Source organism: Macaca mulatta, chromosome 7, assembly GCF_049350105.2.
Source record: "Macaca mulatta isolate MMU2019108-1 chromosome 7, T2T-MMU8v2.0, whole genome shotgun sequence".
NCBI classification, from domain to species: domain Eukaryota; kingdom Metazoa; phylum Chordata; class Mammalia; order Primates; family Cercopithecidae; genus Macaca; species Macaca mulatta.
The window spans coordinates 3,387,018-3,409,788 of record NC_133412.1 but is presented as its reverse complement, the minus strand read 5'-3'; the positions used below and the strand labels follow the sequence as shown (position 1 = coordinate 3,409,788).

General features: G+C 42.3%; 1 protein-coding gene across 2 annotated transcripts in view; it reads right to left on the bottom strand.

The window, feature by feature from the left end:
* The window catches only part of GABRB3 (gamma-aminobutyric acid type A receptor subunit beta3), a 226,340-nt gene that overhangs the window by 9,733 nt on the left and 193,836 nt on the right, over window positions 1-22,771 (bottom strand). For both annotated transcript variants that reach the window (XM_015141717.3, NM_001260702.1), the window contains 2 exon segments: window positions 14,515-14,667; window positions 7,883-8,127 (listed from right to left, as the gene is read on the bottom strand). In XM_015141717.3, coding sequence (XP_014997203.1) covers window positions 7,883-8,127; window positions 14,515-14,667 — 398 coding nt within the window.

Sequence of the window (22,771 nt, the reverse complement as noted above, 5' to 3'; positions counted from 1 at the left end):
GATGGTCTCGATCTCCTGACCTCCTGATCCGCCCGTCTCGGCCTCCCAAAGTGCTGGGATTACAGGCTTGAGCCACCGCGCCCGGCCTAGAATGTCCAGCATTTTAAACAGTTCTACTTAAATGGTAAGCTTATGTGTTTAAAATTTATCTGATGTTGAGTCAGAAGATAATCAAAGGTGGAAGATGCTTGTAGTATTTTTGTTTTGTTTTGTTTTGAGATGGAGTCTCGCTCTGTCGCCCAGGCTGGAGTGCGGTGGCGCGATCTCAGCTCACTGCAAGCTCCGCCTCCCGGGTTCACGCCATTCTCCTGCCTCAGCCTCCCGAGTAGCTGGGACTACAGTCGCCGCCACCACACAGGCTAATTTTTTGTATTTTTGGTAGAGACGGGGTTTCACTGGGTTAGCCAGGATGGTCTCGATCTCCTGACCTTGAGATCCACATGTCATGGCCTCCTAAAGTGCTGGGATTACAGGCGTGAGCCACTGCATAGTAATGCAGAATTTGTTCTTTTCAATAATACTAAGTGGTTTGGGAATTACAGTATCAGAAAAGTGAAATCATTTTCCTGAAGATGGAAAAAACCAGAAAGCATTACTTAGCTTTAGAAAAATGGTCTCTACAGACTATGCAATGTTTTAAATAACAAAACTGTGAGATGAAGAGCCCAGTCGTCCACTTCAGGACGTGGGACGCCTCACTGGAGAATGCACTTCCACGAAGGGGCCGGGATTGTTCAAGACCATTCGTTAAAACATTACCACACGGCTGCTCCGTGTCACCATCTTGCTCTGTCCTTAGGAGCACAAAGTGAACACAAGAAGGTCCTCACCCTCAAAGGCTCTAGCTGATGAGATCTTAAATAATCAACAAGTGCATTTGAAAAAATACTGCAGTTTGCCTTTTAAACACATTGATAATTATTACTTTTCAGAGACAGGGTCTTGCTCTGTTGCCTGGGCTTGAGTCCAGTGTTGGGACCACAGCTCCCTGCAGCCCCAGATTCCTGGGCTCAAGTGATCCTCTTGCTTTAGCCTCCCGAGTAGCTGGGACCACAGGAACTCGCCACACCTGGCTATTTTTTTAATTTTTTCCTTTTTTTTTTTTTTTTTTTTTTTTGTAGAAACAAGGTCTTTCTTTGTTGCCCAGGCTGATCTGGAATTCCCAGGCGTAAGGAATCCTTGTGCCTCTGCCTCCCAAAGTGCTGAGATTACAGGCTTGAGCCACCGCACCTGGCCTAAACACACTTTTAAATACCATCTCTTTCCTAGTTATAAATAACATATAAAAAGCTCCTTTTATCAAAATCTAGTAGACCAGAATTAACAAATTTGTGGAGTGAAATACCAAGGAGAGCAATGTCTTTTCTTAAAGGAAGAAAGGGGAGTATTTTGCAACCTGTTTAGTCAGATGAACTTTGACGATTCTAATGACTCAGTTTTACCCGGCTTTATAAAGATGACATTTATAAGCCTTGTCCTCTCTTCCCACTAGGAAAGTGGAAAAAATACCCCTCCAGTGCGACCAAATCCATGACAACTAGCGCTCATTGATGGACACATGTTACAAGAGCAGGTGTACCACGTCCGTGTCATGGGTGTGCATATTTTGGAAGATGCAGTGAGTCAGATGCTGTCTAGCAGGCAAGGCTTGCTGGGCACATGGGATGTGAGTGATCTGCCATTTTCACAAGCATAAAGCATGTGCCCTGTAAGTTGGCAGAAGAGAAACAAAACCAACTGCTTAGAGCAGGGAGTGATGGGGGCAGGATGCAGATACATGGGAGGCCAAAAAAATCAAGGAAAATGTTGGCCGGGCGCAGTGGCTCACACCTGTAATCCCAGCACTTTGGGAGGCTGAGGGGGGCGGATTACAAGGTCGGGAGATCAAGACCATCCTGGCCAACACGGTGAAACCCTGTCTCTACTAAAAATATATATATAAAACTTAGCCGGGCATGGTGGCTGTAATCCCAGCTACTTGGGATGAAGCAGGAGAATCGCTTAAACCTGGGAGGCAGAGGTTGCAGTGAGCTGAGATCGTGCCACTGCACTCCAGCCTGGGGGACAGAGCGAGACTCCATCTCAAAAAACAAACAAACAAAAAAAGCAATCAAGGAAAATGTCATGGAGGAAAACATCTGGCTTAGATCTTGGAGGGAAATGTGGACCCAGAAGAAAAGCATCCTAGGTAGAGAGGACAGGACAATGGAAAGGGAATGGGTCACCATGTAGGTGGGGACTTCAGGAACTGCACAGGTAGAGTGAAGACGACACAAGACATCGGGTCAAATGAATGTTGAGTTGAGTTTTCAAGATTGAGATACAAATCTGTATGAATCCATGTCCTGTCTTCCCCAGCCCTGTCGCCAGTGTTGTGTCTGGGAAACGATCTCACGAAGGTGGGTCTCTAAGGCTGTGCCCTTGAACTCTAGTGAAGAAAACTTAGCCTGAGAGAAGTCAAACCCACCTCCCCACCTATGTTGTTAATAATTTACAAAACTACAGTGCTCTTGGGGGCTTTGGACATGTATGACTAACTGGTAGCTGTCTCAGGATACAGTGCATGTGAGAAAGAATTCGAGAACCAATACAATTTTACAGTATTCTTATTTCAGAGTGGGTGAACAGTTGTAATGGAAATAACAGTGCAGGTACCTCTCATTCTAGTGTGAAAAGGAACCTGAATATATATTGAATTAATAAGATCTTAGCTTGAAATAGTCTGGCTGCTTTATTTATGGTTTTACATTTGTATGGTTTTCATTTAAGCATGAACCAGTATGTAGAAAATTTCCACCAAAATTACTCATGGATTTTTTTTTCTGAAAGAACTAAAGGGTTATTAAAAATCTGTTAAATCTTAGGAGCCAAATAAACAAATATTTCCAAAAGAGAAAGTCTTTTTCTATTATCTAGAATTTAAGTCTTAAAGTAGAAAGAAGCGATTGTGGGTGAAATCCAAGGCTGAAATGCCCTTCATAGAATGACAGATGACTTGCAATTTTTAAAACATTTCATGAATACTCTTTATTTTGAAGGGTTCATCTCATCTCTACTATAATTAGAACCATTGATTTCAATGAAGTTTTTCTTCCTGCTCTATAACCTTGACAGGTGCAAACATTCAAAGACTAAAAACATCTCATTCAGAATATAGCACAGAGAGATTTTTTGTTTTTTCCTAAAATATGTCACCAGATTGGCACACAGTTGATATCTCATTCTCTAATTTTCTTCCAGCTTCTAGTTAAGTAAAATACTGTCGTTTTAGAGGAATGAGAAAGGACTTGCCACAGGAAGAATGAAATCTTGCTCTTTAATAAGAATGATGTTGAGTCTGCAGCTCTGATTCCTTGCCAAGAATTATGACTCTCTACCACCTCATGAAATTCAAATACTAATTGGTCAACTTGTAAAATATCACAAGGCTTGTAACCATAATGCATGAATTACAACCAAAGATGAACTCTTGGGTATAGAAACAACTCAGGAACAGACGGTATGCACAGGCAAGTGAAGGTCAACGCTTACATGGTACCACTAGTCTGGGGAGATACTAAGTGAATATGCGAATGTCTTAAGTATTCATGAATCAACTACTAAGCTAAAATATGGCATAAATACTAAATATAAGGAAAATCTACTCATGGTTTTACAGTAGGGTCACTAAAACCACAGTATCAACAGGCAGTTGCTGGTGGCCTACAGTGTCCATAGGGTACTGTTTTCTTTTGAGATGCCTTACAGGACACAGAAAGTGGTCTCAGGAAAGACGGTGACAAGCCAAATCCCTGCTGTGGAGCCAGCAGCTGTCAGTCAGGGGAAAGCTGCAGGGTGTTGCTGGCCACACTGAGATGCAATCCCAGGTGCTATCCCTGACACGTCACAGCACTATTCACAATAGTAAAGACAGAGAATCAATCTAAATGCCCATCAGCAGTGGACCAGATAAAGAAAGTGGGGTACATATATACCATGGAATACTATGCAGCCATAAAAAGAAGATCACGTCCTCTGCAACAACATGTATGGAGCCGGAGGACATTATCCTAAGGTAACTAACACAGGAACAGAAACACAAATACTGCACACTCTCACTGACAAGTGGGAGCTAAACACCGAGTATGCATGGATGAAAAGAAGGAAAACAGCAGACACCAGGGACCACTTAGGTGTGAAGGGTGAGAGGAGGAAGAGGATGAAAAACATACCTTTTGGGCACTATGCTCATTACCTGGGTGAGGAAATAATCTGTACAACAAACCCTGTGACATGTACTTTAGCCATATAACAAACCTGCACATGTACCCTTGAAGCTAAAATAATAGTTAAAAAAAGAAACAAAGGACTACGTAAGCTGTTAGGTTGTGTATATAGTACCACTTCTGTTTCACATAAAATTTGATTCTTTTCTCATGTTCCTTTCATTCATCCACATTACTTGATATAAACTTTTTGGGAGGTACATTTCTATTTAAAAATTATCACTAAAGACTTAGGTGTGCTCAGGAACAATTTTTTAATGCTTATCTTTAGGAGCATCAAATATGCATTTAGAATTAGCATACACATAATCATATGTTGACTTCAAACCTTAAGTACGATCTATAATTACAGATTCTTAAACATATGAATATATAAAGGCCTTCCTAAGATTGTTGAGAAAACACAGAAACAGATTTTTGAAAAACCAAACAATAAACACAGACTCATGAATCAACTAAGAATTTCTTCTGCATTTAATTTATAATACACTTTTTCTATATCCCGCTCATTTTCTCTACGGATGCTCGAGTTTTTTTGTCTTTTTGTTTTTATCTTAGATTTTAAGCCTTGTACCCAGAAAGGTATTTCTGCAGCACCACAATTTGACTGTTTTAAACAGTCTCATTTAGAAGAAAAAATTTATGATCTGTTTAAATTAAGAGGAAATTTGGAAAGACAGCATTCGTTGTATGTGTATGTGTGGATACGTGTGCCTCTGTGATGGAAACAATAATGATGTGATGAATTCTAGTTTCCTTGGAAACAGCATGACCAAAGCGTACTGTGTGTTCCTAGTAGGATATGGACCTATTTGGAAATATAACAGTATGATACTAAGTATATTTTCCACTAAGAAATTTAAGATAGTTTTGTCTGTGAAAAACCTCGTTTTATTCACAGATCCTCAGTTTTCTGACCAACTCTATTTATGCTGTGCTGAAAGGAAGGAGCCACTGACATTCACTTAATGTGCTTCCATGGGTTCATGAATGTTGGTGGGCCTCGTACGGGCACAGACAGTCCTCCAAGGAGCTACTGTGTTCGCTGGGAGGTGTGGACCCATAAAGGCATGGAGGGCACAGGATAGAGGAACAAAACCTCCACAGGCTAGAGAAATACGTATGTGATATGGTTTGGATCTGTGTCCCTGCCCGAATCTCATGTTGAACTGTAATCCCCACTATTGGAGGTGGGGCTTGGTGGAAGGTGTATTAGGCCATTCTCCCATTGCTATAAAGAAATACCTGAGACTGAGCTGGGTGTGGTGGCTCATACCTGTAATCAAAGCACTTTGGGAGGCCAAGGCAGGTGGATCATCTGAGGTCAGGAGTTCAAGACCAACCTGGCCAACATGGAGAAACCCCGTCTCTACTAAAAATACAAAATTAGCCGGGTGTGGTGTTACATGCCTGTAACTCCAGCTACTCAGGAGGCTGAGGCAGGAGAATCATTTGAACCTGGGAGGCGGAAGCTGCAGTGAGTCAAGATCACACCATCACACTCCAGCCTGGGCAAGAAGAGCGAAACTCCATCTCAAAAAAAAAAAAGAAAAAGAAAAAAAAAAGAAAAAAGGAAATACCAGAGACTGGGTAATTCATAAAGAAAGAGGTAAGAGGTTTAATTGGCTTACAGTTCTGCAAGCTGTACAGGAAGCATGGTGCTGGCACCTCTCGGCTTCTGGGGAAGCCCCAGGAAACTTATAATCATGGCGGAAGGTAAGGGGGGAGCAGACACATCTCACGAGGACAGCACCAAGCGGGGTGGTGTGGTATTAAACCATTCGTGAGAAACTGCCCTCGTGATCCAATCATCTCCCACCAGGCCCCACCTCCAACAATTTGACACAGTTTCCTCATGAATTGTTTAGCACCATCCCTTTGGTGCTGTCTATGATAGTGAGTGACTTCTCATGAGATGATCTGGCTGTTTAAAAGTATGCGGTATCTTCCCCTCCTCCTTGTTCCTACTTTTGCCATGTAACGTGCCTGCAGCTCCCGATTTGACTTCCACCATGATTGTGAGCTTCCTGAAACCACCTCAGAAACCGAGCAGACATTATTGCCACACTTCCTGTAAAACCTGCAGAACCGTGAACCAATTAAACCTGTTTTCTTTGTAAATTTGCCACTCTCAGGTATTCCTTTATAGCAACACAAGAATGGCCTAACAGTATGTTTAACAAGAAGAATTAAAAAAAAATGTGGTAAGAAACCCAATATGTAAACAGGTAGAAATATATCCTTGAGGATCTGAGGGGATAGAAGACGTGGAAGGATACATTTTAAAAATTATATTGGAACTATAATGTGCTTTCATTCAAATGTTGTTTATAATCACAATAACATACCGCTTTTATATAAGCTGAAATGACATCTAAAGATCAAGTGGCTTTGTGGTTGGAAGGATGTAAGAGCATTGCTGAGTTGAGCTGGGCTGGAGGAGGGTGTGCGAAGTCCATGGACTTCCTAAAACAAAGTGCCTAGGTCTGCCCAACCCTGGCTTTTTGCAGAACACAACTGCGAGGGGCCAGGGCCATGGCAGATCTATGAGAGCTTCCAGAGACAGCACTGCCCGTCTTGTTCGTTCCTTTTGAACTTTGCTTTTTCCCTAGAGGACAGTGGCCAGTGGGCAGGTGGACAAGAGACTGTATGCCTACTCCAGTGCAAAGAATGGCAGCACGCTGGATCCTCAAACTGATAATTTTACAACTAAAGGAATATTGAAACATTTTGGAAAAACGCTTCTACAGATCAGATTCACACACTCCACCCCAGCGTTTCATTCATTCCAGACCCACAGGTTTTGTTCTCTTGATTTTGGCTTCTCCAGCATCAACACTAATGTTGGTTTTATAGGAAACCCGGTAACTTGCACGAGGAAATATTTCAGATTATGATCATCAAGTCTGCCCAAGTCCTACTCAAAGCTCATGCAAGTATATTGAAAAACTATGGCGCCCTGTTACTTCTGTAAGTGGAGAATTCAGAAAGGGCAAGGGAGTCTTTCACTGCCAGCTCCATGTTGATCCTCTCCCTTGTGTTCAACACCAGGCCAGAGATTAACCAGCCCCAGTTCAAATGCCCTCACCCAAATTCAAGAATGAGCTCCACTTCTCAATAGGCTGTCCATCCAGATAGTTGCTGTTTTAAGGGGCTTATTGGTGAGAGGAAGAAGGCCTAGGTCTGTGCCCTGAGGGTAGACTGGAATAATGGAAGCGACTGTTGGGGAATGCATTACCTGAGGGTAGACTGGAATAATGGAAGCGACCGTTGGGGAATGCATTACCTGGGCAAAAAGCAACTGGACCAGGGTCAATGTGCACGGAAACACCAAAAGTGAATTTCGTTGGCCAGGCCAATGGTTCTTTGTGTGTAAGCCTATATCCACTGGTTTCAGTCAACTCTGGCCAGTCCTAGCTAGATGGCCAGAACTCCACTGGACTGGTCTGAATAAAAAACAGCTGGGCACCATGTCATAAGGACTATATCACATGTACGAGAAGGGTGTGTGGCTTGACATACACTACTGGGGAAAAAACAAGGAAAGATCATGCAAGTAAATGCAGTAGCTGCTGAGCTGCAGGGCCCAGGTGGGGTCAAGGCGGTGGAGAGCCTACCCGGTTGCTTTCGCTCTTTGAACGGTCATTCTTTGCCTTGGCTGTCTTTTCCGCAAGCTTCTTCTGCCTTTGAGGGCCTCTTCCAAAGAAGATGTAGTTGACAAAGGCGTACTCCAGAAGGGCCAGGAACACAAAGACGAAGCAGCCCATAAGGTACATGTCGATGGCTTTGACGTAGGGGATTTTGGGCAAGGTCTCCCGAAGGTGGGTGTTGATGGTTGTCATTGTCAGCACAGTTGTGATCCCTAGAAAAGAAACAACGTGGTGAGAGGCTGCAGCTTTGCCACACTGGTCTTCACTGTTCACTGTTCTTTTACGTTTTCTCAAATAGCTTTAAGTAGTCGGAGATGATGGGCCGAATACGGCAGGGTGACTGGAATGCAACAGAGCATACATCGTGTCATCGGGGCCACGCGTCGCCGCTCAGAACAGCGAGCTGACATCTGTACTCTGGGGAAGTGAAGCTGTGCAGGGCATCTCCCTCCCCCACCCAACCCCTGCCCACTGCACCTTGCTATCACACAGGATGGAATTTTGAGAGCAGAAGAAGAGATATGGAGAGCAGAAAAAAAGAATGTGGTTTTTATGAATGCTGGAAAAAATAAAAAGAAACCCAGAATTTAGCATAAATGATGAGAAACCTCCAGGAAAAAGAATGAATTTGAGGGGTCCGTGGCTGCAGAGGCAAGGCTATGAGCGAGAGCTCAGTGAGACAGCCTGTGAGAAGAAAATAATTCCTACTACAATATTGGAAGCGAGAGGAATGAGGCAATGATTTTTAAAATTATTAGCCATGAGATCCAGCCCTGAGCTCAAAGAGAAAGAAATAGCTGAGCTATTCTTCTCAGGGAAGATGATCTCACAGAGCAACTTCCCTCCTCAACTAAGAAAGAATCTGTACAGAAGCTGCTTAGGAAATGTTTGCTCAAGTTAAGGGTTAGTGATTTCATTCATCTTATAGAATCTCACCATACTCCGGGGCAACTCGTCAGATCCTTTTTTTAAAAGTCGTTACGTTGAACTCTTTACATAGTATTGTATGAATGATCTCATTGTTTCCCAAACAGAGCTCAATGTAGTCTAGAACCATGTAAGGACCATATTGTGCAATTCTCCCTCCTATAGCAATAGACAAGATTCCACACTGAATCATCCGAGGCCACAGACACCGGGAGGCAAGTGAGTGACGTGCCCAGAGCTTGTTGAGTTAAGCTAAGCTGCGCTCACAGGAAAGGCACAGATCACTCCCATGCGGTAGGGTGGGATGTTAGTACTGCAGCTGACACGCTGTCTTGGAGACTGTATTTCTGAAATATTAATACGTCTCAAGGATGCAAGACAGCTTTGAGGGCTGAGCTCTTTTCTACCCATGCAACTGATGCCACTGAATATGAAGATGTGGCTTTCAGGACCCAATAAAGTGAACAGGTTTCTCTGCATTGCTTTCTCAGGCTTTCCTCAAAAACGAGACTTTAAAAGGAGACACTCTAACCATAATCCTTCATCCTCAGTCACCCAAAACCTACATGACATCACTGAGGCCAAGAAGTAGTGCCAGCCCTACAGTTCCACACTGCAGGATATGTACTGTGGGATGCAGCCCAGGCCATTCTGTACATGGTCCCAGCCCAGCCCTCCAGGGCAGGGTTTGAATTTACTAAGCATTCCAATTTCATCCCCCTCTGATTTCCCATCCTATCCTAGGAGGCAGCATCTCGAGGCCCACAGGGAGAAACTCGAGACTGCAGAGCTCAGCTGGCCTGGGAATGAGCTGGAGAGCAGGCTAGATAGCCCAGTCTTCCATCTCCAACACAAGCGCTCCCTCCACTGAGCTCTGAACTGCTACTAAAAGCTAAGAAGAGAACTGAAGAGTTGAGGAGCTCTTTTTACATAGAACTGCAAACCATGGTTGCTGATGGAATGTACCGAAATCCAAGATGTCAGAGTATTTTAAGATTCTCTTTTAACATCACATTCATGTGCACCTGGGGACTTTTTAAAATTGAAAATGGCAATGGGATAATTACTGTTTACAAATAAATGTGAAAACACTGTGCAAATGCTACAAAATTAGGCATTCTCACCATTATTCAAAAAGTTTGTAATGTTGTTGCCGCTACTGTGGTTCCCCCTTCAACGTGGATTTGGGAAGACTGAGCACTTTGCTTTAGTCACGGCTTTCCTGCTGGCTATTTTGAATGGACATGTATGACACAGGCCTCAGCAGATGTCCCAGACAATGGGCTGAAAGCACACAGGAATAGGTGCAGCCAGCACATCCCACAGGTACTCAGCCTGGTAAATGAGCTCCAGAAGGACCTGGGCTAGGACCCCGGACCCAGGCCCATCAGCACAGGCTCAGGAATCCCTGACAAAAAGATTCGCAGTGACTGCTCGGGCCTTTCTAGCTTGGACCCACAGGCCACATGAGTTCTTAGCTTAAGAGGCCAACACATTTACTAACTCCTTCTGTTGCTTTACCTCCTATGTAGGAGACCGTGGATGGTGGTGTATTGTGGTGGTCCACAGCCTGTAAAGGGGAGCCACACGGCCCACACCCAAAGCCCTGCTCTGCCTCTGTGGGTCTGTAGCCATCATTTGGAGCTGCTGGAAATCTGATGGCAATGTCTGAAAAGCTCTGATGTGCCAGTAAATAGTAACTGGCACTGTTAACACTAACAACAAATAATCATATGAGTATCATCATTACAGAAACATCATTCTTCGGTAGTCTCTGGGTTTCCTGGCCTTGCCTTGACCTTCTGCTCTCTAAAGGCAAATCATCCAGCTGCGGTACAGAAAATGGCTGGGTGGTGGCTTTCGTGTTGTTTTGTACATTCACTAGGCTTGTAAGTCTTTCTATAAATTGCCAGCCTCAATTTATTTGTCATTTAGATTGTGTATGAAATATTGTATTCGAAAATTGTATTTATAAAAATGAATACGAAATAAAATATAATTTCTTTGCATTGTTTAATCACAATATTTTGTTTCTCCTCCTCATGAAAAAAATAATCTGGCCTAAATTTTATCAGTATACATTTTTACCTTTAGAAGTACCAGTACTTTTGCAGATTGAGCATCCCTCACCTAAAAATCCAAAATCTGAAATGTTCCAAAATCTGGACCGTTTTGAGTGCTTACATGATGCTCAAAGGAAATGCTAATTGGAGCATTTCAGATTTTGAATTTTTGGATTAGAGATGCTCAAACTCTAAGTATAATGCAGATACTCCAAAATTAGAAAAAAATCTGATTTTCAAAACACTTCTGGTACCAGGCATTTTGGATAAGGGACACCAACCAGTATTCACCAAGGGTTTTGAGGGAGGCCATCTAATGACAACTTCCCACTTTAAAGTTTGGTGGTCGTTAACGCAAACAGTTCAACGTATCTGACGGTCAGACCCTGGGCAGCAGAAGCATATCATACTGAAGCCCACAGAGCAGCCGAGGAGCACGGCTGTCGGAAGAGCCAGCGGAACAGGCCCTGAGTCCCTCCCGCGTTGAGTCCAGGTCCAATAGTGCCCACAGCCCAAGGGTGAGCCCTCCACAGAGGCCTCTGCTGAGCCCCGCCCACCCTGTCTGTGCAGAGGCTGCACCTTTATCATGCATTTAGAAGCCATGCGTATTGATCACAGTGCAGCCCCTTCGGATGAATGCAAAAAGCACTGTGAGCATTTCAAAGCTGTGCTACAAGATGAGGTGCTTGGGAAGGGGTGGCAAGAAGGGGGATTTCTCCAGTGAAAGCTCTCCAAACTACAGCTGTATCCTATGGAGCTCGGTAGCATCTTAACAGTTATGAGGGTTTCCTCAATAATAAGAGTTCATAATATTTGGTTAGCTTTCTTCTTTTCTTAAAAAAATCCATGGCTTTTATAACATAGTAGACCAAGTAACTCTTTACTGAAGTTTTATTGACACTTTAGGAATTATATGTAGTAGTTAAGGGAGAAGGTCTGGAAGTTAGACTAACTGGATTGAAATCTTTCTTCTGAAACTTGGTAATTACATGACTTCGTACCAGCTACTGAGCTTCTCTGCATCTCATTTTCGTGCTCTGTAAAACTGGGGCGATAATCCTCCGTACCCTGCTGGAATCTTCTCCAGGACAGATGACTACGTGAATGGCCTTAGCAGAGAAAGTGGCGCCCAACTATGTGATAATTTTCAGCCTTTATTATCCTGGCTGTGGTATTGATGATGATGACGTCATTCAGTGCTCCTGACACTGCGTCATAATTGTCTGAATTCGCCAACTGACGTTTCCCAGTGACTGCAGATCTGGACTCAAGTCTTGTATTGGCAGAAGGGACAGAGGGAATGCATGTGCAGGTGTCATACTCTGAGAGCTGGATTTGTTGGGTTCTTGTCTGGCCAGACCCACAGCCCTAAGATCACAGCTGCCCTCTTGACCTCGGGGTCACGCTAACTCTAATGAATATCCCCTTCACTCTGGCTCTCATGCCTGCCTCCCAGAGCACAAGTGTCAATCCTCCAATGTTGAAGCCTCAGCAACCCTAGCCAGCCCATGCCTTCATCCCAGCAAAGCCACAGAGGCCCGAGTGGTTTATATTAAAAATGCTGTGTCATGAAGAAAAAGTGTGGAATCTACTTTCATATACCTTAATGAAACTGGGTTAAATGGAACTCACTTTCGGGGTAATAACAGTTTAACACCGTAGAAGGCAACACTTTACAATTAGGGCGGGACAGAATCTGTGATGGCTAGGAAATTCACATATGCACATTTTCAGTACACCCCACCCCTTGTGATGTCAGATAATCATGGCTCCTTGGTACTCATATTTCACTAATTATCGCAGTGACTGGCAAATTCTCTGCAGCAGATTCACGGCAAAGCAGTGAAATGTCAGCTTCAGCTCGGTCTCCACTTTCATAGGCCTTTTCTAGGCTTTGGAGGGGTCCCAGCAACTTTGCATTTGTATATTTCATATTATTTTTCTTAAAAGGGGGTGCTTGAAATTGTATACGCTAACAGCTCTGCATAATTTAGATCTGCCCCTACACATGTATTGTATCTCTGAATTTTCCAAGTGAAAAGAGAAAAGAGTTTAACAAAGAGTAATCTAGTAAAACATACATGTATTTTTAAAGTAAGAGCTACATAAAGACTGACATGACTGGGGAAGATCTGCAGGCTGTAGAAAGTCCTGGAGACTTTTTTTTTTTTTTTAAAGAGAACGGTGTTTATGATACCTATTAGAAATACATAACAATTAAAACAGCACTTTCAGTTTTTTGCAGCTTTACTCTTCATAGAGTGGTTTTTTAATCCACTTAACACCCTTAGGAAGAGCTACCTGATTTTCTCAAGTCATAGTTATGTGTTATTTCCTGGGAAATAAATCTAACCTTGATTACAACTATGCAAGTCACATGTTTGTCATGCATATACACACATGTACTCACATTTTATTAGAAAAGAAAACATGTTATTCAACTTAAAGTCCTGGGAAAAGTTGGTAAACAGAAAAAGGGCTGGGTGTGGTGGCTCACGCCTATAATCCTAGTACTCTGGGAGGCTAAGGTGGGCAGATGGCTTGAGGCCAAGAGTTCAAGACCAGTCTGGGAGACATGGCGAAACTCCATCTCTACAAAAAATTAAAACATTAGCCAAGTGTGGTGGTGTGTGTGTCTGTTGTCCCCCGTATCCAGGAGGTAGAGTTGAGAGGATCACTTGAGTTCAGGAGGTTGAGGCTGCAGTGAGCCGTAATCATAATTGTGCCACTGCACTCCAGCTTGGGTGACAGAGTGAGACCCTGTCTCAAAAAAAAAAAAAGAACAGGAAAGAAGGGATAACTGGAACCCTGAATTCTTATGTTTTTTTGTAAGGCGTTTTGCCAGATAATGCGTTGATAATTCTTTTCCATCAATTTTTATAAGTACTATTGACTTTCACTTTCAGGAAATAAATTCAACCCCACCCAAAGGGATGGACAGAAGATTGCCCAACAGCTCTGTACTTATGTAAATGTATTTAAATAATTATTTTGTCTATGCCGTTTCATATTAATCAGCTGAGTAGAGAATAATGTTTCTGAAAATACAAGCCTTCCCTTAATAACCAAAATGCTAAAAATAATATTGGAACCTATAGTACATATTGTACATCAGCTAATAATCCAGTTGTCAAATAACCAACGGTCAGAAAAGATCACCAGAGCCTTTGGGAACCATTCAGAATTGAATTCTACATTTTAGTGCTCATTACATTGTGCAATTCCAATTCTATGCTGTAATATTTGACTATTTTTCTGACTTATAAAAGAAGAATGCACAATTAATCAAGTCTTCTTTCTGGGCCATGGAATAATTTTGAACAGGAGATGTTAATCCTTGCTTTAAAATTAGTGTCAAAACTAGTTTTATCATGCAAATATTCTGCAAGCATATTTTCCCTTTCATGGGCATGAAAATTCACATTTGAGCCTTATAATTAAATTAACACATCAAGGGAATCGTGCGTGAAATTAGTGTTTCAAGATAAAAAGTGACTATATGGGCAACGCTTGTGTCACGATGTCAAAAAATGGTAGTTGAACTACAGCCTTTGAACTGTCTGAATCCTGTAATGATACGGTCACTTTACACTTAAAAATAGCACATACCGAGGGCGACTCTAGCGGCAGATGCATCATAATTGATCCAGAAGGACACCCACGACAGAATTGTTATCAGTATAGAGGGCATGTACGTCTGAAGAATGAAGTATCCAATGTTCCTCTTCAACCGAAAGCTCAGTGACAGTCGAGGATAGGCACCTACGGGAAACAGACAAGGATATTACACCAGAGGAACGACACGGCAGACTAAAGACTTTGCTTTGACTTCCACAGGTCAACAACATGCAATGGAAAAGTCTGTGAATGAAGGGGTGGTCCACCACCAAGCAGTTTGCTTCTGTCTGCTAGCGGTATTTATAGAAGAATCAGGAGGGGGGTGCTATTTGGTCTATTTATAAGATAGTGATGAGGATGCTCTTCTGAGGCTACATACTCAGTTGAGAACCTGGAAAAACTTAGAAGTTTTTAGCTTAGAATCCAGAATAACGCCAAATGTCTTGTTTATTCTTTAATGGATGACTATTCCCTTCTTCCTTGTAGACAGGGGAGATGTGGCTCAAGGCTTTACTGGGCAAGAAAGGCTTTGACCAGTTGTCCTTTCAGCCCACCTGGAGTTCAGCCCTGAACACACATGTTGGAGGCATGGTCCCTAGAGTGACTGGGCTGGCCCAGGGGCACCCTAAGAACAAGAGAGGCAGAGAAGCAAGTCCAGTCCCGGAGAAAGCAGCTGTGCACACTGACGGCGTCCGCTTCGGCCACAGAAAAGGCGTCAACGAGAGCGCGGAGGAGCGCCCATCTGCTTTCTTGTCCACGAGTCCCAGTATTAATTCTCAGATGTGAACATTCCACTCCACACACTTTGGAATCCTACCACACCACCAGGACAGAGTGAGAAAATATCCTGCCACATTCAGCACTGTATTTGCCTTTTCTCTCTTATTTCGTTTTTCTTTCCTTTTGTTTTTTTGAGATGGAGTCTCGCTCTGTCGCCCTGGCTGGAGTGCAGTGGCGTGATCTCGGCTCACTAAAACCTCCACCTCCCTGGTTCAAGCGATTCTCCTGCCTCAGCCTCCCAAGTAGCTGGGACTACGGGTGCCCACCACCATGCCCAGCTAGTTTTTTTGTTGTTGTTGTTTGTTTGTTTGTTTTTGGTATTTTTAGCAGAGACAGGGTTTCACCACATTGGCCAGGCTGGTCTTGAACTCCTGACCTTGTGATCCGCCTGCCTCGGCCTCTCAAAGTTCTGGGATTACAGGTGCGAGCCACTGCACCTGGCCTATTTTGTTTTTCTTAGAGCAAGGCAAGTGTGGCCTTTGTTTCCCCCTGTTCGTTTCAACAGGCCACTTTCTCAGTTCCAATCCTCCCGCTCCTTGTTTTCTGGATTCTGATGGAGCTGCCTGAGAGCCCGCCAGTGAGAACCCAATGACCCTCTCTAATCAGCTCCTCCGACTGCTCCCCGACACTGGCAGGTGCCTTCTTTCTGAAGCCGCCCACACCCTAAACTCCAAGAGGCCTCACCTTTCCTGATCTCCTCCTACTCCAAGCCTGGCAGGCTCCTATTCTCCTCCTGCCCCTAAGTATATGCATTCTTCAGACTTTATTCCACGTCCCTTTCTGTGTCTGTCCCTAGATTATTCTCTTTGGCAGTCTGATTCACTCGTATGACTATTACCATTATGCAGGAGATGAACGATTTTATCTCCAGGCCTCCTACCTTTAGCATCAACCACATTTGCAGCCAGGATTATATAAAAGAGAAAAGAAATCACCAAACATACCCAGCTCTTCAAGGCTGACAGTCTCGGAAATTTCCTCCAGTCTTTGTGTGTGTCTGTGTAGCATTTCTCATACACAGCTCTGATCAAATGCATATATCCCATGTCATCATAGCATACAATTTTTTGGTTTGCTACAAATTATTTGTAAACACAATTTTCGTTTCTTCCTAATGATCCATCAAATATCGACACAAGGACTCTATAAATATAAATTCCTGAATGCTGTAGATTTAGGTGTTTTCAATTTTTATAAAACTATAAATAGTACTCTTAAGGATATATTTGTGCAGAGCTATTTTTCTACATTGAGACTTATTTCTTGAGGATGAATATGCCAAAGGAGGGACTGGTAGGCCAAGGTTTAAAGCTTTTGATAAATATTGTCAAATTACTTTGCAAATGTATCACACCAAGGTATGCCACTGCCACTATCAGCAGATTAATAAAAGTACCTAGTGCACCTTGCAAATACGACAATATCATACATTATCTCTTATAAATGGGCTTTGCTAAATCCCTTGGGAAAACCTTGTGCTTTCAACGACTTTTTAAAAAATTGAATACTTCCTAAATGTTTGTTTGTTCTCTGTATTTAATCTTATAAATTATCTGATTACTCATTTATTTTTCTCATTTCTCTTTCCTCTGATGGCTTTTACCTTTTCATTGAAACACTTTATATGCTAATCCTTGCTTGTATTCTCTGCAAGCATTTTCCCAGTTGTCAGTTTGTAAAGCTTGTAACAGCTTTGAGTGGAGGACATACAGATCCCTAACTTTCTGTATGCAATTACATCTATCCATTTCACTTTTTCCCTCGTGACTGTTAAAACTTGCGTTTAGCCTTCGGTAAGTTCACAATACAGATCTACCTGCAAATCTATTTTTAGGGGTGGCAGTTATTTCAGTGTTTGACATGAGGTGAAAACATACATGGATTTTGGTTCCACAAACAGCAAACCGGTTTCTCCAACACCATCAGTAGAATGAGGCTTCCTTTCATAACACATTTCACACAGTTCTGTTGTTTTTAGACTCCGTTTCTTGTAAATGTGGATCATGGGCATGATGCACCACGCGCGGGTGCCAGACCCTCCTCGCGGGCCTCCTCCCAGTTCTGGGCCTTGTGCAACTTAGGCACATTCAGGAAACACGGAAACGATGCTCACTGTCATGCCACACTCAAAATCTCCTACGGCTCATTACTTCCCACAAACATCAAAACACGCATCCAGGAAATTTAGTTTCTCCATCTTTTCCCAATTTAACTTCAGTTTTATTTTCCACCATGTTTCTGCTTTAAGCATCACATTTCTTCAGTCAAAGAGGTTCTCACTGCCTCAAAATATTCGTCTCTATTTCCTGCCTCTGCTGACTCACATCCCGGTTTTGAAGACGTGTCTTTCCTTATCCACACCTCAAGGTCTTGGTCAAAGCCCCATCTTCCATGAATCCTTTCTTTTTCCTCCTTCCAAATGTAAGTAATCACCCTCTTGAATTTTTTTTCTCATTATTCATATTATTATAATTATAAACATTTACCAAGGTGAGATCTTCCTTAATAAGCCGTACAGTCCCCAGGGCAGAATTTGTGAGGTATTTTTTTTATATACTACAATGCCTAGGTAAATGTCAAAACCATCGTAGGTTCTGAATAAATACTTCTGAATGCTGAATGAATGAAAATAGGAGTATTTAGTTTCTCTATGTGAATCTTTAGTTGAGCTTAATACACAAAATGCTCAACATCGTTATTGAATTGTAGCTTGAAATCCCATGGCAACTTCAATATCTTTACTGAAGTAACTTCAATACTAGCTCTTAATTTGCAATTTCATGGCAACCTCAGACCTTTCTTAGCACTTATTTGCTTCTCTTTGCTTCAAGTACATCTTACTATAATCCACCATACATGGAACAGTCTCTGTATCAGTCAGAACATGATGGCTTATGCTACAGTAACAAATAGCCCCCAAATCTCTATAGTTTGTAACAAAAATTTTTCTTATAAACAATATATCCACTTAGCTCCCTCTGTTTGCAACTCTGTTGGCCTCTGTGGTAGAAGGGCTGTACACACTTCCCGTCATATTTCTGTGGCCAGAGCAAGTCTCATCGCCAACTGTTATGTCAGGAGAATGGGAACGTTTAATCCTCCCCCAGAGAAGAGCAGCAAATATTTTTGAATGATAATGCAATTTACTATATCCTCCAACTTTCCATTTGCCAAGTCAACTTTCTTAAACATTTTCCAAAGTACATCTTCAGGGAAACTGTGGGCAGTAGAAACCAATATTGACACCCATGCAATGCCATGACCATACAGTCAAACACACACTTGGAAGATCATTAGGGATCTTGAGGAAGAGAATACGAAACTGATTTCAAAAACACATTCATCTCTGGAAATTCACCAAGATACTCATTGACACAGAATTTGGAATTAAGAAAATATACCATTTTCTTTTGTATTTATTTAGCAAATACATTCTATTTGTTGAAAGTAAAATGCCTTTGGGAGGCCGAAGTGGGTGGATCGCGAGGTCAGGAGATCGAGACCATCTTGGCCAACATGGTGAAATCCTGTCTCTACTAATAATACAAAAATTAGCTGGGTGTGGTGGTGTATGCCTGTAATCCCAGCTACTCAGGAAGCTGAGGCAAGAGATTGCTTGAACCTGGGAGGCGGAGGTTGCAGTGAGCTGAGATAGAGCTACTGCACTCCAGCTTGGCGAAAGAGTGAGACTCCATCTCAAAAAGAAAAAAAAAAAAAAAAAAAGGAAAATGTCATTTCCAATTAGCAAAATGTTTAGGTATTCAGCATATGCCCCACACATCCCAGTCTCTGAAGTGGAAACAGTGAGTGGGGCAAACAACGAAGATGAATAAAAGCACAGTTCACCCTCCTAACTGTTAGTAGCTCCTGACCCATGTCAGACAGATTCATTCAGAACTGGCCTCCATAAAGCTGTGGCATGCACTATCCTGGAGGTATAAAGATATGCTAGGGCACATGACTTAGTGATTTAGGAGAGGTTTCACGGTGTAGGCACCTCTGGTGTATGAGACAGTCATGGGTGAATAGGACTCCTTCAGGCAGGGAGGAAGGAGAGCTGTCAAGGTAACGGACCCAGCAGAGCCGTCCAAGATGCCATGAGACAGAGACCTCAGAGGGTTAGTCAGCCTAGTAATTATCTGACGTAGTAGATCTACTCTGCTGGGCAAAGGCTCTTCCCATTTGATGTGCATCTTAAAGAGTGCATGAAAGTATTTCTGTAGCTCTGGTAGACAAGGTCCTTACACTGGCAGGATGGAATGCCATGAAATATGCTGTATCTATGTGGAAAACTCCCAAGTGATCACAGCCAGTGGCTAATATTTTAAAGTTGAGAAGTAATGAGTCAGCCGCACTACGACATCCCCTTTAAAACGAAACGGAAGCTTGAATTTACAACTGAAATGCGCTGAAGCCCTAATGTCTGCGTGCCAATGCAGATGTGGTCAGGTCCCCAGGCAGACGCTGAGCCAACAGATAGAGGCACAGTCCCCGGGCACAAGTGCATTGTTCCAACGCAGGGATTCCTTGGCAAAACTACCTAGTGAAGATGCTGATCCCAGCCCTTTCTCCCCATATGCAGTTACCGTTCTGCCAAAAACACGGCTCTGGACCTCTAATCCAGCCTGAATTTATATTATTCTCTAGGCATTAATGTTTTTGAAGAACTCATTAAAAATGCAGACACAGAGGGTCATGGCAGCTTTGTAGAGCGCTAAGAGCCACTCAAATGCATCTGTGAACTAAGAAGCTGGTATTTTAGCAGCTGCAGCAGAGTTCACTCATCACATGTTCCTCTTCCCAGCAAGGCCGCCATGGTGGGGCACTCCCACAGCAGCCCGGGAAGCTTTGTGAGCTCTCACTTAGAGGCTTTCTGGGCCCATTATCATGCTATATGATTCATTTATCATCTAGATGCAGCCTAAAATTTAAAATAGTCTTTCTAATTCTTACTCCCATTACTAGTCACCTTATTATATGTTGAAAAAATCCATTAAGAAAAGGAAATATATGAAATAGAAAAGAGAAAGAAGAAAAATGGGATTGGGGTTTTAAAAAAAAGTGTTTCAAATATTGTCTCAACCAGGCAATGAATCCTTTCTAACCCTCCACAGAAAAACCAGCATTGAACCATATAACAGTGCAGCAAAGAACAGGGATGGTTGTTTGAACAATCCAGCCCCACCGTTATTTGGGATACTCGTTTTTGAGAAGGTTACTATCCTCTCTTTCCTTGTGTGTAAAATCAAGGCAAGAATACCTTAAGTGGCAAAAAATTAAATTACACTTCATAAAAATTAAAAACAGTTAGTTGTGCTCCAAAGTGTACCATCAAGACAACCTACAGAATGGGAGAAAATATTTGCAAATCATGTATCTGATAAGGAACTTATATCCAAAATACATAAAGAATGTGGCTGGGTGGATGGCTCATGCCTGCAATCTCAGCATTTTGGGAGGCCAGGGCAGGAGGATTGCTTGAACCCAGGAGTTCAAGACCAGCCTGGGCAACATAGTGAGACCCCATCTTTACAAAAATAAAAATATAAAACTTAGCTGGGCATGGTGGCACACGCCTATAGTCCCAGGAAATTAGGAGGCTGAGATGAGAGGATCGCTTGAGCCCAGGAGATTGAGGCTGTAGTGAGCCAAGATTGTACCACTGCACTCCAGCCTGGGTGACAGACTAAGACCCTGTCTCGAAGAAAAGAATGCTTACAAAAAAGACAAATAACTGAATTTGTTTAATTGGGAAGAGGTTTTGAATAGATATTTTTCCAAAGATAGAGAAACAGCCAAAAAAGCATAAGAAAAGATGGTCAGCATCATTAGTCATTAGGGAAATGCAAGTCAAGACCACAGTGAGATACCATACCATACCCTCTAGGATGGTCACAATAAAAAAGACAGAAAATAACTAGTGTTTGTGAGGATATGGAGAAATAATTGGAACCCTCCTATACTTCCAGTAGGAATATTATCAGGCCACCACTTTAGAAAATAGTCTGACAGTTCCTCAAAAGGATGTTACCCTATATGACCCAGGAATTCCACTCCTAAGTATATGAGTTAATTTCCTAAAAGAAATGAAAACATATACATACACTAAAACTTATAACTGAATGTTCACAGCAGACTTATAGCTAGTAGCCCAAAGGGGAAACAAGCCAAATGTTCATAAGCTGATGAACGGATAAAGAAATTGCAGTGTATTTCTTCAGCAATAACATGGACTGGAGTACTGACTCATGACACAACACGGATGAACCTTGAAAATGTCATGCTAAGTGAAAGACCCAGACATGCAAGGCCACACGAATGATTCCGCTGACACGGAGTGGAAGAGACTGAAGAGACAAATCCAAAGCGACAGAAAGATTCGTGGTTGTCCAGGGCTGGGAGAAAGGGGAAGAGATTGCTAGTGGATACGGGGCCTTCTTTCTCGGGTGATAAAAATATTCTAAAATCGATTTTGGTCATGGTTGCACAACTCTGCAAATATACTAAACACCACTGAATCTGCCTTTCAAATGGGTGAATTGCATGGCATGTGAATTGTATCTCAATAGATCCGTTACAAGGAAAAAGATGTTTACTACGTGTATTTTTACCGGCAATCAAATTCACATCAACTATGAAACACACTATCTGACCCAAAGTACACACTCGATAAATACAAGTTACTTCTTTCTTTTCTTTTTCTCCTACTTTGGTGCCTTCTCTGTTCATGATTCTGTAATCGGGGCTTTCACCGTTGAGCACGGTTTTCAATGTTTGCTGGAGGTCTTAAAGGCAATTGAAAAGGATGAAGGTAGTTAAAAACTCTTTCTGCAAAAGGATTTAAGGTAATGAATTTCTGAAGAAATCTGTTTTCTGTAATGAGACATGCTTCATATGTCAGGAGCACTTGTAAAGAGTGATGTCACAGCAAAAAGAGTATACAGTTAAGCTCTGCTTTGGCCCTGGGAGTGAGCATGCTCTGGCCCAGCATTTTGGACTGAGAGACTAGGGATTGTAACTGGCCAGGAAGCACAGGTGAATTGTCTCTAAAGATGCCTGTAACCAAAGTCAGTGGGGAAAAAAGAAATAGAATTTTTTCTCTGGAATTTAAGGTCAAATTAAATTACAAATAAAAGACAGATAGTAATTCCTCCTTTTAATGTTTCATCTATCTTTTCTGTACCTCTAGTAGATGGTATTTGCAGACCGAATTGGCAATAATTGGATCCCAGGCTTTAGTTAAGCAGCCTAAAGCCTGGAGTTCACAAATGGACTCTTAAAGAGAAACCTGAGTGCATGTATCAACAAACACCGTGACAGGTGGACTTTTAAAAAAATTTATAATTTGTCATGATCATTAATAAGAAAGTAAAGCAATATTTTGAAAATTGAGTTTTGAAAAAAAAGAGAATTCACATGTCTTAGCTGAAATGCCTCATCATTATCCATTTTGCCTCCTCCTCTTTTT